General features: G+C 43.3%; 1 protein-coding gene across 3 annotated transcripts in view; it reads left to right on the forward strand.

Annotated features, from left to right (window-relative positions):
- The window catches only part of UBE3C (ubiquitin protein ligase E3C), a 120,768-nt gene that overhangs the window by 18,888 nt on the left and 81,628 nt on the right, over window positions 1–20,252 (forward strand). For 2 of the 3 annotated variants that reach the window (XM_029234221.1, XM_029234222.1), the window contains exons 2-5: window positions 5,542–5,595; window positions 8,960–9,034; window positions 9,894–10,040; window positions 13,873–13,988. In XM_029234221.1, coding sequence (XP_029090054.1) covers window positions 5,542–5,595; window positions 8,960–9,034; window positions 9,894–10,040; window positions 13,873–13,988 — 392 coding nt within the window. Of the gene's footprint in view, window positions 1–5,539; window positions 5,596–8,959; window positions 9,071–9,893; window positions 10,041–13,872; window positions 13,989–20,252 lie in introns of those variants that run through there. The other variant, XM_029234223.1, reaches the window with a different exon arrangement.

Below are 20,252 nucleotides of genomic sequence, written 5' to 3' on the forward strand. Positions count from 1 at the left end.
TTTTTTAAAAAATATTTCTTTTATTTTTGGCTGCGTCGGGTCTTAGTTGCGGCACGCGTGGGCTCAGTAGTTGTGACTCGTGGGCTCTCTAGTTGAGGCATGCAGGAAGTTTATCATTCTTAAATAAGTTAATAGACTTAGTGTGTGGTGTGATATTTCTTTCTTAAAGAAAGTCTTCCTCCACACTGAGATTTTAAAAACAATCCCCACATTATTTTCACGTATTTTTATAGTGCTGTATCTGTGTATAAATCTCAGGTCCATCTGGAATCTATTCTGATGTGAAGACTTAGGGATACAATGTCATTTATTTAGGCTACTCAGTTGTTGTGACACTGTTTATTGAATAATACATTTTTCTCTGCAAATTTGAAATGCCGGCTTTATCAGCGGCTGAATCTCCTTGTTTATTTATGTCTCCCTGGAGACCCTCTGACAGTGACCTGTCTGCTCCTGCTTTAGCCTTATTAGTGTAGGTCAGTGTTTGTCCCAGAGTATGGAGTGGGATGATTCCGGTGGTACGTGAGAGAACATTTAAAAACATGGTCATTTTTTTTTAACCTTTTTTTAACAACTTTTTTTTTTTAGTGGTTTGAGAGACGGCAGTTTTATTTATTTGTTTGTTTGTTTATTTATGGCTGCGTTGGGTCTTCGTTGCTGCGCACGGGCTTTCTCTAGTTGGCATGAGCGGGGGCTACTCTTTGTTGCACTGTGTGTGGGCTTCTCATTGTGGAGCTCTAGGTGCGAGGGCTTCAGTAGTTGTGGCACGCAGGCTCAGTAGTTGTGGCTCTCAGACTGTAGAGCGCAGGCTCAGTAGCTGTGGTTCATGGGCTTAGTTGCTCTGCACCATGTGGGATCTTCCCAGACCAGGGCTTGAACCCGTGTTCCCTGCATTGGCAGGCGGATTTTTAACCGCTGCGCCACCAGCTAAGTCCCATAGTAGTATTTATTTCAACACCCAATAGAAAAATCGAGCTAGGACATCGAGTCTCTGGCTTCCCTGGAGTGCTTGTTCTTTTTTATTATTATTTTTATTTTCTTTTGGCTGCGTTGGGTCTTTGCTGCTGCTTGCGGGCTTTCTCTAGTTGCGGCGAGAGGGGTCTCCTCTTCATTGCGGTGTGCGGGCTTCTCATTGCAGTGGCTTCTCTTGTTGCGGAGCACGGACTCTAGGAGCGCGGGCTTCAGTAGTTGTGGCACCTGGGCTCTAGAGCGCAGGCTCAGTAGTTGTGGCGCACGGGCTTAGTTGCTCCGCGGCACGTGGGATCTTCCTAGACCAGGGCTCGAACCCGTGTCCCCTGCATTGGCAGGCGGATTCTTAACCGCTGCGCCACCAGGGAAGCCCTGGAGTGCTTGTTCTGATGAGGCAGGCGTGGGCGCCAGGGATGGACTGCTTCTCTAGCCCTGGTCCACACAGCTAGGGTGAGTTCCTGGATGCTGACTCCCATTGTGCACTGTGGTGGGTTTGTTGTTTTACTCTTTTAGCAGCCTGGTGAAATTTCACTTTGAGAAGTTTATAGTTATTTACTGGTTCGAGCCATGTGTAGGCACTCAGAATTGCGAGTTAGGATCCGGCCTATGCCTTTATTTTTCCCACCTGACTGCTGGGCCTGACATACTTTGATCATTCATTACTGCTGTTTTAAGGGATGGGGTTTGTTTTGTTTTCGTATTTTCTGCTCTTCTTCAGAGTAACCACAGCCCGACTGGCCCTGTGTGGCGTAACCTGCTGAAGAGTGACCTTCCACGGCATTTGGTGGCCACATCCTTGAGGATGGTGCCCGTGTGGCCTCCAGGATTCTGACTAGTGCAGATACAGTCGCTTTCTGCATGTTGAGTAGTCAGCCCCGTGTGCTGGGTTCCCGTCTGTGAATGTGAACGCACCCGTTCATTGTGTGGAGGCGTAGGAGTGGAGGTCATCTTCTCTTCACGGAAGAGAAGACATTTAAGCTGAGTCTCACCTAAGGCGAGCGGGAGCTTGCCAGGTGTGTGTCAGTGCCAGGAGGGAAGGCCAGGCTGGGGAGGGGTGGGGTGTTTGAGACTTGGAGGGTAGTTGGGGGGCATGCCGTGCTGGTGGCGCAAGAGAAAGAGGAGGAGGTGTTTGACCGGAATATTCCTGCGCCAAGGCTGTGTTTGAACTTGACCCCTTAGAACACACTGGTCATTCTCCAATTACGGTCTCAGATAGGCTACCATGAAGTAGGAAAATGAGACTAGCGTGGTAGGTTTTACATAACTTTGGTTCATGTAAATAATTGAGCATTGAGAAGAGATGGTTCCGTCTAGTGTCCAGCGGTCTTTTAGGAAATGAGTAGTAGATATTGCAGTTTTTGTTTGTTTTAAAGGCGTAGCAGCCCCCTGTGCAGGTAGAGGGTGGGAAGCCACCGAAGGAGTTTAAGCTTAAGTCATGGGTGATTTGAACTCTGAATTTTCAATCCATACGTCTTCCCTGTTCTTTATTACCTGTTGACTGACTTGTCGGTCCCAGAGATGTCTCAAGGTCAGTGAGCTTTAACTTCGTCGTTCTCTCCCTTCCATCCCATGCTGTCTTGGTATATGGCTCACCTAACCAGAGATGGGGGTCTCCCGTTCCCTCTCGATGCTGGCCTCGAGGTCAGCCCAGCCTCTCCCTCCAGCCCTGCTTCCTGCCCAGCGCCCCCTCTCGTGCCTTTCCATCTTGTCATCCTTCTGAACACAGCCTTCCAAGATTTCTTTCCAATTCACCTTTTCTTCCGAGAGTTCTCTGAGTCGCGGAGGCGGAGCGCCTGTCCTTCTCTGCGCTGCCTCGTCCCCGGTGCCCACCTGTATTGAGATGTGCACTCTCAGGGGCTGGGCCGCTCCTGCTGACTCTGCTTTATTGCTAGTGTCTAGAATCGTGTCCGGCCTATGGTGGGTGCTCAATTCATTGGCTTCTTCTGCTCCCACCAGACTGTGTGCTCTTTGGAAACAAACACTTTTATTACTTTTAAAATAGCCAGTGCCTAGCATGACGCAAGAGTTAGCCAATATTTGTTGAGAATAAATTCCTGTCCTGTGCCTCGTTTGAATGTCCTTTGCACAGAGACGGTCTCTGCGTTGGGGAATATAGGAAGAGGCTCCGGTTCTGATGTGGGATTTGGTTGCTAGCTCAGGTGCTGCATGTGATGGTGTGCATAACTTATAGACAGCGATTAAGTGCTGTCACACTTCTCCTTCTGTGCTGAATGGGCTTTCTGTGGCCACCTCTGTGTCCCAGGCCTTTGCGATTGCTCACTGCGCCTTTCCTGGGCACTCAGGGCCCTTTGTCGCTCACACCCTGCTGCTCCCCGTGCCTCTGAACTCGTGGCACATTTGGGTGACCCCGGTTTTTTTCTGTGGCCTCTGCTCCCCACCAGCCTCCTTTCCGACATATCTTAGGGAGCGTGAGTGCTCTTTGAAAGACCTTCACATCATTTTAAACTACACACATATAAGCTTTTCTGTATGTGTGTCCAGGACTTTGGATTTGCTTGCTGTGCTTATTTTATAATTTTTGAAATGAGCTGTTTTAAGTAGGAAACTTTACAGCCCCCGAGCACAGATAAGAGAAGTGACCTTCCATTTATATGGTGTCCTCTGTCCAAGGATTTTAATCTATAGGTCATCAAAGGGTAAGGATATTCGTCCTCAACACATTCAGCATTGCCTCTGGTGCGTTCATAGCCATCTCATATCGTATGCTTCAGATTTCAAGTATTCACTGAGAATCCAGTTATGCTTTTTGATAATTGGTACCTATTTTGATTTTTAAAATACTTCATCCTCTGTGCTGTGTTGCAGGTATTCAGAAGTGCTTTTCAGCTGTTATGGTTACTCCTTTTAGACTACTTTGCTGTACTTAAAGGAGATGTTCATTCGTTCATTTTGTGAATATTTCTTAACTCCCTACGTGTGGCAGACATTGAAGCCAATGATAGGGACCTGGTGGTCAGACAGGCCAGGCCCTCAGACCCCAGGGCTTTTACATTAGTGGCAGCCAAGCTTATGTGTGAAGTCACTTTGGGGACTGCTTTGCTGGCATGTACCATTGTTTTAAAAGTAAAATGTGGGTTTAATTTCAGACATTAAGTATATTTTCTCATAGTTGTAACAGCATGTATCGTTTTAAGAAATCTTAGCTCTTTATAACCAAGTAATGAGCATATATTAAATCTGATTAAATGGAATAGAAGGAAGAGAAATTACAGACATATATTTACCTCCTATTCATAAATAAAGATAATGACCAGAAATATGGCTGTATTTTTATCTAGAAGCTTTCCATAATTCTGAGCACTTTTTTTTTTTTTTTTTTTCTTTGCGTTACGTGGGCCTTTCACTGCTGTGGCCTCTCCCGTTGTGGAGCACAGGCTCCAGACGCGCAGGCTCAGCGGCCATGGCTCACGGGCCCAGCCGCTCCGCGGCATGTGGGATCTTCCCGGACCAGGGCACGAACCCGTGTCCCCTGCATCGGCAGGCGGACTCCCAAGCACTGCGCCACCAGGGAAGCCCTCTGAGCACTCTTTACTTTAGATTTTTCCATTGCTCCTCATCCTTTTAATTAATCAGTTAAAAACGAAATACTTTTCTGACCTTTGACATGTGATAGATAAAGACTTTTTATTTGAGTTCAAGAAATAAAATTCTCTGTAATGGAAAATATCTGGAGGATTTATTTCTTTGGCTGAAAATTTTGTCAGTTAGAAACTTCGCTCTACACGTTATGTATTCCCTTCACATATCAAGGTATTATTTTAAATTGGCTTCATTACTTTCTGACTCTATTCTGATGAGTTGTATGTTTGTGTTAAGAAATTTAGGTTTATTAATTTTTCTAATTATTTATATGTTGATGTCTTAGGCCTTTAATTTTATTTTGGATTAAATTTACAAAAATAAAATGCCCATACATTATAGACTGGAATGGTTCTGGGGCGGGAGGAGGGTGGTCTGTAAGTATTTTTATTTTATTTGAAATGTTTAACTTTCCCATTTGTTATTTCACTTCCTTCTACATATCAAGTAATTTTATTCGAAATATAGTTTTACTTACGATGAAAAGAATTAAAAAAATTTTGATAACAATAAAAGATTGATTTTTTTCACTGAAATTTTTATTGAGATAATTGTAGACTCACATGCAGCTGTTAGAAATGATACAGAAAGGTGTGTTGTCTGCATTGCCTAATTTCCCCGGGGGGTGTATTTTGCAAAGCTGTAGTGTGTGCTCACAAGCAGGATATTGACATTGATACAATGCACTGATCCTTACTCAGATCTCCCCGGTTTTACCTGAACTAACGTGTGTGTAAGGAAATCAGATTTTATTCTTAGAAAACAACTGAAATACTACAATTAGATCTGTGCCCGGGGGTGGGGGTGAGGGAACCATTTAGCCTGTTGTGCCTCAGATTTCTTACTAAGTCAGACGGTTTGATTGGATGATCTCTAGAATCCTTTGGGTCACAACATTCTATAATTTTTGTATGAGAGTATTTTAGAGTTTGAAATTATAACCTTTATCTTTTCTCTCTTTTTTGCGTTTAGGAAGAAAAGGCTTCTCTTTTACATCGTACTCAGGAAGAAAGAAGAAAGAGGGAGGTAAGAACAGCTTTGTAATAGTCCCTGTAGATAAACGTTTTCCATGGCATCTAAATAAGTCTTGGTTTTCCTGTTTTATATATTAGATACATGTATGTTATACGTGACATGACTTAAGTATTTATATGTATGTTAAATTTCAGAAACATTTCTGGATTTGTTGGATTTTATGGTAGGTCATCTATTCTGGAACCAATGTAGAAAAGATGGACTAAAAGAGCAGTTTCCAGAATAGAGGGAGAAAATAGGCTTTCAGTTCCCTTACTTGCTTACGATATGGCTTCCAGAAGGTGTAGAAAGTCTTCGTGTATAGTGTTCATGTTTTGTCAAGCAAAAGGAGAAAGCTCCCTGTCAAGGCAAGTTATCTTAACTATTTGTGAAGAAGCTGAATAAGTGAGAGGAGCTATAGTGACATTTGGCATTTTAGTCTTTATTTTACCTTTTCTCTTTCGGAGGTAATTTCTTAAAATGGCTTTACTTTGTTGATTGATCAGCAGTTGTGGTGTCCTATGGCCTGCTTTTCTAGGTCATTTTTTGTTTTGTTTTTTAATAATTCATCCATTTCTTTAACAAATATAAATTGAGAGCTTGCTATGTTCCAGGTACTTTTCTGCTGGCTGGGTATATAGACAGGGAATGAAGCAGTGTGTCTGCTGCTGGGCGGTGGAGCACAGGTGTTCCCCAGGATCCGGAGGTGGGGACTTGGAAGGTCGGCTTTGGATGTAGGGTGTGAGGGAAGGCGTCCCTGAGCTGGTGAGAGCCCAGCGGATTTCCGAAGGATGGAAAAGAAAAGCTGTGGAAAGCTGGAAGAAGGGCATTCTTGGTCAAGGGAACAGCAGATGCACAGACGCTCAGGCAGGGTTTCTCAACCTTAGCATTTTTGACATTCTGGCCAGGTCATTCCTTGTTGTGGGGACTGTCCTGCACAGTGCAGCATGCTTAGCAGCATCCCTGGCCTCTCCTCTAGATGCCGAAACACTCCCTACCCCTGCTGAGACAACCACGATGTCTCCAGAAATTACCGAACGTTCCCTCGGTGGGAGTTGCCCTCACTTGAAAATCACTGCTCAAACAGGAAAAGTGTGTATTCGTTGGTGTATTTTATCTTTTCTGGAAAATTCTCAATCAGCCACCTCTCCCAGTCGTGCCTCTGCTCCATCCTCGCTCTCCTCCTCCTCTTGGACTCACATGACAGAGGTGTTCGACCTTTGCATTATGTCCCGTGTGTCTCCTGTACTCTTTTCGGTATATTTATTCTTTTGAATACCTATGCTTTGGTTTGGCTATTTTCTTTTGTTCTAACTTCTGATTTACAAATTATCTCTTTTAGTGATGTCTGATTGTTAAGTACATCCGTTGAGTTCTGAATTTCGGTTTTTATTTGCGTTCTAGAATTTTCTTTGATTCTTTTATTTCCTAGTTCTCTCGTCTTTTCATTTCTTGCACGTAACTGTAGATTTTTAAAGATAATGTTTCTTCTCCAGTGTTTGGAATTCCTGTGGGTTCATTTTTATTGTTTGTCCTCTTGATTTTAAATTCTTGTCTTTGCCTGGTTATTTTGGTTGAATACCGGACATTGTATGTTCCAAACTGAAGCGATATCTTCAGGCTTAGAATATGGCCTCTTCCTTTTGGAGAGCGTTGCATTTGCTTCCAGCAGGCAGTGGGGAAGGGATGAATCCCCTTTAAAACAGGGATGAGCTAATGTGAAGCTGGCCTCCAGGCCTCGTGAGGACTCACTCACCTGTCCTCAGCGCACCTGCCACAGGGATGAGCTAATGTGAAGCTGGCCTCCAGGCCTTGTGAGGACTCACTCACCTGTCCTCAGCGCACCTGCCAGAGAGCGGGAGTGCTCCTGAGACTTCCCCAGCAGACAGCTGAATGAGTAAAAATAAGTGTTTTGAAAATGCATGGGATGTTATATGAGTGTTTAATTAAGTGCTGTTAGAGTCATCATAGTTATGAATAGATTCCCAAACTAGGTTTAAGCTCAAGGATTCCCTTGTAACCATTTGAAGCTCAGAAAGTACACTTTTGTGACCTGATGGTATGTTCTCTAATCCCAAGATTGCGTGAATGTGTATGTGCCTTTCAAGCCTGGTAGGTGGCATTCATAGAAGATGTGAAACATTGTCATGTGATAAGACAGTACAGATTTTCGTGTCACACCTGAGTTTGCTCTCTGACTCATATCTTTTGGCATCACTTAATCTTTATGGAAGTCTCGGTTTCTGTGTCTTTAAAACAGGAGTAATGCTCACCTGTAAGGTTACTGTATGAATGCATGTGAAGTGTCTGTCTTAGGGCTGGCACATAGTAGGCTCTCAAACACTGTTAGCTGCAGTGGTTATAATGATGATGAAGAATATATATTTTTGCTAGGTCACTGAAAGGTTGTTTTTTTTTTAACATCTTTATTGGAGTATAATTTCTCTACAATGTTGTGTTAGTTTCTGCTTTATAACAAAGTGAATCAGCCATACATATATCCCCATATCTCCTCCCTCTTGCATCTCCCTCCCACTCTCCCTATCCTGAAAGTTTTAAAGACAGAGTCGAGTTGATAAAAATTGGAGTTTTCTGCTTGGAAACAAAGTGACCTTTAAAATAGATGCTTCTGTTGTCTGTATTTTTTTTAAATACTTAAAACAAAAACTTTGAAAAAAAGAAGTCTTTCTATGCTGGTAGAATTGTAAAATAATGTAGCTGTTTTGGAAAACAGTCCAGCAGTTCCTCAAATGTTAATTCCATGCCTAGATATACACCCATGAGAAATGAAAACCTATGTCCCTGCAAAAGCTGGTACATGAATGTCCACAGCAGCATTATTCATAATAGCCCAAAGTGGAAAGAGCTCAAATGTCCATCCGTTAGTAAGTGGATAAACAAAATGAGACATCCGTATAGTGGAACAGCCATAAAAAGGAGTGACGTACTGTTACATGGTACAGCGTGGATGAACCTTGAAAACATCATGACAAGTGAAAAAAGTCAGACACAAAAGGCCACATATTATGATTCCATTGTACATCATGTCCAGAATAGGCAGTTCCATATAGACAGAAAATTGATTAGTGATTGCCAGCAGTTGGGGGGTCGGGGTGGGAGGACAGAGAATGAGGGATGACTGGGTAAAACCCCTGGGTACAGGGGTTTTATTGGGGATGGGTGATGAAAGTGTTCCAAAATTAGACAGTGGTGATGATTGCACAACTTTGAGTATATTAAAAATTGGTGAATGGTACACTTAAAAGAGTGAATTTTGTGGTACGTGAATTATGTAGCTGTTTTTTTTGAGTCTGAACTAGTATTTGTCATTTTCACTGATTCTGACCCATTGTTCCCTCCTCCCTGCATTATTCAGGAAGAAAGACGAAGATTGAAAAATGCAATAATTATCCAGTCATTTATTCGAGGCTATAGAGACAGAAAACAGCAAGTAAGTTTGTTTTTAAACTGAGAAGGAATTAGAAAGGTATGAGAGAGCTTATTTTATTTTTATTTTTTAATAGATTGATTGATTGATTGGCTGCGTTGGGTCTTCCATTGCTGCGCGCGGGCTTTCTCTAGTTGCCGCGAGCGGGGGCTACTCTTCGTTGCGGTGCAAGGGCTTCTCGTTGCGGTGGCTTCTCTTGTTGCGGAGCACAGGCTCTAGGCGCACAGGCTTCAGTAGTTGTGGCACGTGGGCTCAGTAATTGTGGCTTGCAGGCTCTAGAGCGCAGGCTCAGTAGTTGTGGCCCATGGGCTTAGTTGCACCACGGCATGTGGGATCTTCCCGGACCAGGGTTCGAACCCTTGTCCCCTGTGTTGGCAGGCGGATTCTTAACCACTGCGCCACCAGGGAAGCCCTGAGAGCTTATTTTAAATATGGCCTTGGATTCTTAGAAGTGGAATTCATTTTGTATGTGTTTTTGTGTGTACTTGTTTAATGAAAGTTAATGTTTAATGAAATAAAGTTTAATGTTTAATGAAAGTTAAAATAGTTAATTTTATTAGCTTATATAAAGATTTATAGACAGATGAGTTTTTTGGTGATTTTTAAATTATTAAATGCAAACATAGGCCAAACCACGGCTAAAGATCACAGTAGAAGGAGGTGATGGAAGACTCCTGCATAGGGCGTTATGGCTCTGTCACTACATTCCAGGCTTTTCGGGTTTCATTAACCCTTTACCAATGATAACTTCTCAGTAACGGAATCTTAATTGTCCGTTTCCACTACTCCAGTTTAAACACTGAGTGACCATTTAGACCATACGATCATGTGATCCTGTCTTTATGTCTTGTTTTGTTTTCAGTATTCCATCCAGAGAAGTGCATTTGATCGCCGGGCCAGCTTGTCCCAGTCCGGTGGCACTTTTTCCATCGCCAACGGTCCCACCCTTACCCTTTTGGTGAGGCAGCTTCTGTTTTTTTACAAACAGAATGAAGACTCAAAACGCTTGGTGAGTGTTGACTACATTTTCACTAACCCTTGTTAACGTGTTTTCCAGCTTTTGGTTTAATGGGATCAGAAACCCCTCCAGCGCGTGTCACCCTTGTGACTTCCTCAGCCAGCGGTGATAGGTCGTCTTGGTGATAATGTTTTACCTCTTAAAAATCGATACAGATTTTCAGTAGGCTTTTTCATGTTTTTATTAAGGCAAATTTCACATATAAGAAACAGTAGGCTACTCTGTTGTGCTGCCCCCGTTACCCAGTACGCACAGGCAGCACCTTGTTTTGCACAGAACCCTCCACCCTGTGCCTCCATCCCTGGGACGTGCATCCTCGGTGTCATAGCCTGTTTGTTACCTGTAAATACTGAAATGTAAATCTCTGAACTCTAGGGTCTCTCTCGAAACATCTAAAATATAATTGTGTAACTTAAAAAGTGTTATAGGTTTTGATGTTATCAGTGATGAGGACCGGTGTGTGTTAACGGAGGAGATACGTGGATGAATCATCTTTATAAAGTGGAACTTGTTGCTGTGTCCACTTTCCCAGGAAATACTGAGATTCATTAGGTTAAATATGTATTTATTCTTAGACATCCTTATTTACCTGGATTAAAAATTTCTAATTAAAACATGGGTATACAGTGAAAAGTAAGTCTTCCGTGCTCCAACTGTACGTACTAGAAGGATCCTTGTGTGGACTGTAAGTACAGAAGACATAGGAATACTTTATCGCTTATCTGGTGTTTGGCTTTAACACCCAACGTTGCTTCCTGTATTGAGCTGGGCTGGACCATGGGAAGAACTTTCCATAAATCTTTAGAGGCAGTAAAGATGGCTTTCCTTAAATGCAGGCTCTTTTTGAAATTAATTAATTAATTAAATTTATTTATTTTGGCTACATTGGGTCTTCGTTGCTGCGCACAGGCTTTCTGTAGTTGCGGCGAGCAGGGGCTACTCTTCGTTGTGGTGCATGGGCTTCTCATTGCGGTGGCTTCTCTTGTTGAGGAGCACGGGCTCTAAGCGCACGGGCTTCAGTAGTTGTGGCACTTGGGCTCAGTAGTTGTGGCTTGCGGGCTCTAGAGCGAGGGCTCAGTAGTCGTGGTGCACGGGCTTAGTTGCTCCGCAGCATGTGGGATCTTCCCGGACCAGGGCTCGAGCCCATGTCCCCTAAAGGCAGGCTCTTTCTAGGCTTTCTATCTGAAGCCTGTGAGAAGAAGAATGAGAAACATACAGCAGCAGGTCATCTGGCTCTCTTTCTGGAGCAGTCTGTTCCTTCCTCATGTACTCTGACCTTGCAGATTGAAGGTCAGACGTGGAGCACAGCCATGTGGGCGTCAGAAGGGCCGTCAGTCCTCTGTCTCTCCAGAGCACCCTTCCCTTTGGAGAATTGCTTCTGCCCCACTCTGAGGTCTGGTCAGTGGTTCCTGCATGCTTTCTGGACGTGGCGCAGCCGCCCAGTCCTACAGGCCCTGTGTAGGATTAGAATTAACCAGGTCCTCAAACCTGGTTTATATGAGAAAAGCAAACTGGATTGTTTATTTAGTTTGCACAGAAAAATGCAAGAACAATAAATCAGTCATATGTGGAGGGAAAGTCTCCTGCCCATCTTCAAGGACCCTAATTCCTACTTTAAGAGCAGGCGTGATGCCACTTTTGATAGTTTTTCTAAGGTGCTCTGTGCAAAAGTGTGCGTATATTGGCTCTCCCTTCCTCACCCACCCCCTTGATTTATTTTTTATTATAATGACTGTAAATATGGTCGCTAAAATAGTGTACCGTGATTGTATTTTCTTTTGTGTACAGTTTTCTTGAGTTACTCTAGAGTGAATTGTTGTGTCATTTCTGTTTAATTATCTTTGAGTCTCTTTATGATAAAGTCTTCTTCCACCTCCTGACAGTAAAATAATTCTCAGTACAGTTTTCCGTGACTAGAGGGTCAGGTCACTGGTGCTCTTTCCCTGCTGAGCTGTTCCTTCTGCGTCCCGGGAACTTGCTGCACAGTTTGGAGTGGTTGCTCTCCGCGCCTGCCATGTTCCTGGGAAAACCTCCGCTTTGCTTTGCTTCCGTTTCAGTTCCTCTTTCCTGATGCCATATCTTTTTGCTTTCTTGGTTTACTCCCTTGTTTTATTGATATATAGCCTCAGTTAACTTCCTGAGAAAGGATGGATAAGACGGAAAGTTTTTGCAACTGTACTTATCTGAATTTAGTAAATAACAGCAAACAGTTAGGCAAAGCAGATGTGTAATGCACTTAGAACTTGTGGGATGATATCGGTGCATTTGTCAAGAATGTAAAAAGCAGTATCAAAATCCAGCCCGCTACAAGGGTATATTGTACAGCACAGGGAATATAGCCAATATTTTATAATAACTGTAAATGGAGGGTAACCTTTAAAAATGGTGAATCACTGTGTTGTACACCTGAAGCATATAATGTTGCACATCAACTATACCTCAATTAAAAAAAAAAAACCAGTCCAGAAAGTGTTCAAATAAAGTGCTTTGAGGGTTTTTTTTGTCGTTGAAACATAATTACTTGACTAATGTATTTACAGCTTTATTCTTGTACTTCCTACAGTTGGCCTTCAGATTTTTATAGTGTTCAGTCACTGTACATCCTAGTTTTATTTGTTAATGGGTATTCAGTACAAATTCTAGAATGAACTGCGTGTCACATAGTGCAGAAAATATTCGTATGATATTGGTTCCTGAGAAAGTATGAACAAGTAGCTCCAAATACCTCAAGAAGAAAGATTGTGTGTAGGTAAACTAACATTCGGATTGGGTCTCGGAGTTATTTCCACCCAAGTTAGGACACACTCGAATTTATCATGCAAAACACATGTGTTAGTACTTTAATTGTTTGATAACATTTTATATCAAATAAGTGTTACTCTCAGAGGAGAAACTGTAAAAATGACAGGTAAAGAAAAGGTTCTGTGGCACATTTAAGAAGCTGTCTTAATTTTAACGCTTCTAAATGGGTCTCATGAAATGAACAAATAGCAACAAAAATATCGTAGAGGAAGTATAAGAGATTCCTGTTTGGTATTGTGTTTTCAAAGTCACTTCCGGTAGCTGTATCCACACTAGAGAGGCCTCCTGGATGGGAGCTCGACAGAAATCTAACTCAGCATTTGCCCACCGCGATGGCCCATCACCGTGTCCGGGACAGCGGGGGTTCTGGTCATCCAGACGCGTCTCTGACCTTTTTTCCCCTCCAGCCGTGTGGACGTATAATGACAAATAAAATTGTAAGATACTTCAGGTGCGCACTGCGATGGTTTGTATAAACATTGTGATAGGATTCCTCCTGTCTAGTTAAGTGACACATCTCTCGCCTCATATGCTACACACCTGGCCTTTTATCGGGAATAGTGGGACTGAATGATTGCCTTTGCTACCGAAATTTCATGGAGTTAGGGAAGGAGAGTATCCACAGGAAAGGTGCTGGAAACTCAGAGGAGAAAGGTAAAAAGAAGGAACTGTTATCCTTCGTAACTTATGATTGAGATGGTGATTCTCAAATGTTTTTATTGTGGTTTGCTGAGTTTTGCAAATGAACTTTCTGCTTCACACTTACATGAGTTTTAAGTACTTTTAGTGATAAATGTAGTAATTTAACTCTGTGCCAATGTGCTTTCTTAAGGTGGAAGGTTCAGGACGTGTGTGCTACTACCTAAAACCCGACTTAGAAGATTTACTTCTTCTTAGCATGTTTCGATTATTTTGATTAAGTATTTACCAATTAAGGAAATTTTGGTATGTTTGTAATTAGTAAATAGTCAGCTTTTTATGGACTGAGAGTTATAATTGTATGTTTTGCTGTTTCTTTCAGATATGGATGTATCAGAACCTAATTAAATATAGCTCTTTGTTTGTCCAGCAGTTGGATGGATCTGAGAGACTTACGTGCTTATTTCAAATAAAGAGGTTGATGAGCCTCTGTTGCAGGTAAACCCATGGTTGTCAGCAACTTGTGCAATGTGGTGGTCACTTTGTCCTGAGGAATATACCCTTTGGTTTTCAGTGTCTGTGACAGTGGTTTTCCCTTTTTTTTCTTTTTGAGACTGGAATGTTCTATGTATTACAGTTTTCACTCCTGTGACTCTTCTCCCTGTAGAAATTAAAATGTAGGTATAAATACCTTCCAGATGATGTTTTCTTTCAGGTAGGCTCTGGAATTATCTTGTGGGATATCAGGGGTCCTGGTTGCTAGCGAGTGGATGGGCCACCTGAAAGGACTCCTGCTGTGAGGAGGCAGGCTCCCATTCTCCTAGGGTCCTACCCTCGGGGACAGGCTCTTTAGAGCAGGCCTTTCATCAGGCTCTTGTGATTTATGTATGGACTTGAAATAAGTCACTTCCATCACTTTGCTGGATTCAGTTTACAAAGCACATTTAGGTGATGTGAGCAGTAGTACCTGAATGAGAAAACAAATTAACATCTTCACTGTTTTTCTCAAAATTGCTGGTATCTGCACAGTAGCAGACTTTCAAATGATTCTGAGCCTTTAATATAATTTCAGCTAATTTTCTGGAAGTTGCATGTAGTAAGGCTTGTTTAGGATTGCTATCAGAGCTAGGCCTTGTTAACTGACTTCCAGAATCCTGAGCTGGACTAAAGGTAGAGAAGAACCTTTATGAAGAGAGAGAGTCTGGAAGATCACCAATCCCAAGAAATCTTATTTTTTTCAAACCCCTTTTATTTCTTGGAAAAACTTTTACTTTGAAAAACACATTGTACGCATTGATTCGCTGGAGCGGGAGTCAGCAAACATTTTCTGTAAACACCCAGATGGCATGAAGTGTGGCCTCTCTTACGCATACTGTGTTTTTTCTTACAAGCTTTTAAAGGTGTCAGGAGCACCCTTCACCTGAGAGCCACACAGCCTGTGGCTGGTTCCGCGCACGGGTTGTAGTTTGTGGACACTTAATGTCCTTTCGAAGGTATTCATTTAGCAAGTAATCTTAATAGATGATAAATCCAAATGTAATTTCTCCTTGTTTTCCCCAACTTTTTGTTTTGGAAAATTTCTAACACCAGTAAAGTTGAAAGAATACCATATATCCTCCACCTAGATTCAAAAGTTACCATTTTGCCACATTTGCTTTCTCTCTCTCTCTCCACACGTACAGTGTGTTGTTTTTCTAAAGCATGTAAAAGTAAGTTGCAGACATCATGACGCTTCACCCGATTCACTGTGCTTCTCCTAAGAAAGCACACTCTCTGATAACCGTAATGCTGCGTTCACATCTAAGAAAATGAATAGTAATTCTCTTAATATCATGTGGTATACACACTCCATATTCAGATTTCCCCAGTTATCTCAAAAATATCTTCTCTGTTTTGATGATCCTAGGCTCCATTTGTTTCACTTATTCCTTTGTCTCCTCTCTTTCCTTTAAATTGGCTGTCATTTCTAGAGGAGAGTTTTTCAACCACACCCTCTTCATGTTTGGGGCTGAACCATTCTGTGTTGTGCATGTGGTCCTGTGTGTTGTAGGGCGTTTAGCAGGATCCTTGCCCTGCACCCGCTTGATGCAGGTGGCACCCACTTGATCACACAAGTCTCCAGACACTGCCGAGTGTTGCCCCCATGAGAACCACTGCCATCGGGCTGTACTTGACTCAGTTTAAGCGTGTTCAACAAGAATGCTTCATAGCAGGTAATTGTGAGAGTCCTAGTGCCCCACATGAGACATAGCCCATGCTCAGTGAGGCTGAGTGAAAGTAAAAACTCCTCTCTATATTGTGCAGGTACATTTCCTTCCGTGTCATTAGAGTACCACCTTTCACCCAGTGGTTTGTTTTTGCATTTGATGATCTACGCCTGAATCAGTTGTTATATCCATGGTTTATAAAATGCTGATTTTTCTAATTCTGTTGTTTCTTCAGTGTTTGTTATTTGGCTTTATTTCTGAAGAAGACCCTGCCTCCTTTTCTCTTTAGTGTCAGTCAGGCCTCATGTATTTTTAAATGCTGGGCAGAGGGAGCCCTTATCAGAGCCCCATTAGTGTTTTGAAGCATCTTTGCTTTCTGGGACCACACTATGTTGGGCTCTATTTAACACCTCCCCTGAAAGCCCCAGGTTGGGGCTGTTTTCTCTAAGGAAGCTGGTTCCTTTAGAGGAGGAATGAAGTTTTAACGAAGTAAAATTAAAATAGAAATCTGTTAGAAACTTTATTTCAAGTGTGTGATGTTAATAAACCAGTGAATGATCTTACCTGCTGTGTGCAGGGCATTGAACTTTAGGTGCTTTGGCAAGTTACCAGAGGAGGGGACGTGTGCTTTCTTCCACTCTTTTGGTCTCCATGGGAATTTAAGACAACTTTTTCAGAGCTAGAAAAGTAGTTTTATGTGAAAGAGATGATGTACCTCATTGTGTATAAAATACGTGAATGAACAGATAACACGGACGTCGATGGCACCTGAGTTGAGGATGAGCGGAACTCGGGTCAGTACAGTAATGAAGTAGAGGGCAGGAGGCTGGATTCTAGTGCTGCCTCTGTGTCCTGCCAGCTTAGGGCATGACGCAAGTTACTGGATCTCGTTTTCAGCTTCATTCTAAAGTGAAGAACATTGGATGAGACTGGTCCTTCCAGGCCCAGGATTTCAGTGCTCTGCTGGGTGGTTGGACTGATGGGTTCACCTCTGCTTAAAAGCAGATGGCCTCCTGGTCACCTCCCTCCTTCAGAGCCATCTTTTTGCCTTTCCTTGGACACTGGAAGCACCATTGAGGGCTCAGGGCTCTAACGGTGCAGGGGTCATTGTTGGCATCTAGTACAGCTCTCAGAGTACACACTTTCTCTCATTTTTATTTAGTGCTAACACTGTTTGTAAACAGCTGCTTATCAACTTCAGTAAATTTATTTTGAACATAAAGATAATTTTTTTTTAAAGTAATGAATACTGACATTACTTACATTTTTTCTTATGTGAGCATCCATTAGGAACAAAATTGGGATTGGCTAATCAGTTAATAACTTCGTTGATTAAAAAAGTTTATGGGGTTCCTCCTAAGTGCTTGGCCCAGTTCTCAGCACTGCATGTGACTGTGACAGGCAGAGAAGGGACCTGCTCTCCTGGAGACTGTCTTCTGGGAGACTGAGAATAAGCAAGAATAAGTAACGTATGAACGTCTTTATGTGACAGAAATAAATGGTAAATAATGAGGAGGATAAAAGGAGGAAAGGGGGATTGAAATTTGGGGGTGTAGTTTGACTTTAGAGAGTCTGGCGGGAAGGGTGGCCCTGAGCGGGGAGGATGGACAGCTGTGCAGGGACCAGAGTCTCCCCAGGCTCTGGTGGGGAGGCAGAGGGAGGACCCTCCGGGCACATCCCAGGATCTGGAAGGGACTTGCTTTTTTTTATTTATTTATTTTTGGCTGCATTGGATCTTCGTTGCTGTGCACGCGGGCTTTCTCTAGTTGCGGCGAGCGGGGGTGGGGGGGTACTCTTTGTTGTGGTGTGCGGGCTTCTCATTGCAGTGGCTTCTCTCATTGTGGAGCACAGGCTCTAGGCACGCGGGCTTCAGTAGTTGTGGCTCGCGGGCTCTAGAGCGCAGGCTCGGCAGTTGTGACGCACGGGCTTAGTTGCTCCGTGGCGTGTGGGATCTTCCCGGACCAGGGCTCGAACCCGTGTTCCCTGCATTGGCAGGCGGATTCTTAACCCCTGCACCACCAGGAAAGCCCTGGAAGGTACTTTCTTTAGGACTTGGGCTTTCATGCTGAGAGAAGAGAGAAGCCAAAGGAGAGTTCTGAGCCAAGGGTGACATGACTGGAATTTTCTTTCTTCCCTGACTCTTATAATGTTTCTGTTATGAAATTTTCAAACATAAAAGAGTAGAAAAGTGGCATAGTAAGTGGTCATCTGCCTGCCATCCAGAGTCGACTGTTTTTAACATTGTTGACCACTGTTAACATTTTGCTGAATCATTTCAAAGTAACATAGTGACTTCCCACTCCCAAAATACTTAAGTGGCTATCTCCCCAAAGAAGGACACTCCTGCAAACAAGAGTTTCATTAGTACACCTTTAAAAATGATTGAGAGTAATATTAACTGTCACTAGGGCAACCAGTCTAGTTTGACAATCCCAGTAATAGCAGCCCTTGTACTTAGAAATGACTCAGGTTGGTCTAATACTACGTCCATTTTCAAATTTCTCTTGTTTTCAAATTACATTGAATAGCTGTTTTTCTTTCTTCTTTTAAAAAAATAAACTCTAATTGACCACACATAACCTTGGATGTCTCTTGAATCTTTTCATCTGGAATAGCCCCTGCCACCCTGCATCTCCAATTTATGTTTTTCTAGAACTGTTCTCACTAGTGTGCTGCAGAGACGGGGATCCGTAAGAGACAGCAGTGGTCCATTCCAGAAATGATGGTGTCTTGGGCCATGGTGATCGCAGTGGGAGTGTCATGAAGTTGGTTGGAAACTAGAGTGCACAGGATTTACAGACTGGATGTGGGGTTTCAGAAAATAAAGCCAAGGATGCATACCAGCTTTTGGTTTGAGCATTTAGAAGGATGAAGTCGTTTTAAACACTAAGGAACATAAACACGCATGAGATTAAATGAATTGTGTAGAAAGAGAACCAGAGACTGGTCCCTGGGGTCCCCTGACATCAGGATGCTGTGGGGAAGAGGGGGAGCTGGTGATGGAGGAGGAGAGTCCAGGGCCCTGGCATCCAAGTAGGGAGAGCACGGGGGAGGGGGGAGGGGCGGTCAGGAAGCGGCCACCAGCATAAATGGAGTCAGAGAGTTGACCATGGAGTCGGTAATGCTCAGTATTGTTTTCCAGGAAAGGTAAAATCAGGATTCCCTGTGAACACGTGTCAGTAATTTTATTTAACTGGTTAATTAAGGAGGGAACCGAGATGTTACAACTGATTCAAATAAGAATTTGCCTTAGGGAATTTATATTCTCTGGCAGAAGCCTTTTGCATTGCCAGGAACAGGAATAATTTGTGTCGCTCTGTATGGGAAACATTTGCATTCCTGTCAGTTTTCTACAAGTTAGCTTCTGTCTCTACGGAGTTGTAGATCAGCCTGGTGGAAGGCGAGGATGGAGGGTAACACAGTGAGTGAGCTGGGCCGGCCACCAGTCTTTTCTGCCCATTTCACAGTCTGGCGGTTTTCCCCGCCATAGCACCGTTGGTCACCTTGATGAGAGCAGCGGTGGGGAAGGGCCGGTTGGCTCGGGCTTAAGAGGAATTGTGAATGGTGAAGAGCTCTGCACAGGGGCAGGGACGTGGGCCAGGAGTGGGTGAGGCAGTGGGGTCTGGAGACTAGGGTGGGAAACCTGAGAGTGTGCTTATCCAGCATCCAGGTGGGAGGGGAAATGGGCGCTGGGGAAGGGGTTGCTGGAGCTCGGCGGAAGGAGGGCCAGGCGGGTGCGGCCTGGGTGGGCACAGACAGTGTTCTTGGGTTTTCAAGAAACAAAGGGCCCACTTTTGAAAAGCAGACACACAATGAACAATAAGCACTTGAAAAGGTACTCAACATCGTAAGTAATCACAGATGCAAATTCAGATCCCAGTGAAGTTCAGTATGCAGCCGTTAGCTTGGCTAAAACTTGAAAAAGGGTTAATACCAAGTGTTACCGGTACGGAGCAGCTGGGACTCTCACATACTGCCCTTCACACTGGACGGTTTCTTGTCAAGTTAAATACTGTCCGGCTACCATGTGACCCAGTGGTTCCTCACCTAGGAATTTACCCAAGAGAAATGAGACAGGTCCACACATGCTATCCTTGAACGTTCATACAGCTTTATTTATAACGAGAAAAGTCTGGAAACGACTCGTGTCCATCAGCATATGAATACATAACCAAAACATGGTCTTCCCATGCTGTGGAATGCTACTAGCAGTAAAAGGACCGTGTTTTTAACATGTTGGATGAATCTCAGAAAGATGCCGAGCGAGGAATCTAGACATTAATGTGTACATACCGTACGGTTCCTCTTGTAGAGAATAGTAGAAAATGCAGACTAGTCTATGTGACAGAAGAAATGGGTTGGGGGTGGGGGAGTTGGAGGGAGGAAGTTACTAGAGAAGGCCGAGAGGAAGCGGTGGATGGATGTGTTGTGTCCTCATTGTGGGGTAATGTCAGAGCTCATTGCGTTGCATACTTTAAATGAGTGCAGATTATCATGTGTAAATTGTGTCCTATAAAGCTGATTCTAAGAAAAGAGGGAGGGGGGTTATATGTTT

Source organism: Monodon monoceros, unplaced genomic scaffold (genome assembly GCF_005190385.1).
Source record: "Monodon monoceros isolate NGI ecotype Baffin Bay Population unplaced genomic scaffold, NGI_Narwhal_1 Super_Scaffold_2, whole genome shotgun sequence".
NCBI lineage: Eukaryota > Metazoa > Chordata > Mammalia > Artiodactyla > Monodontidae > Monodon > Monodon monoceros.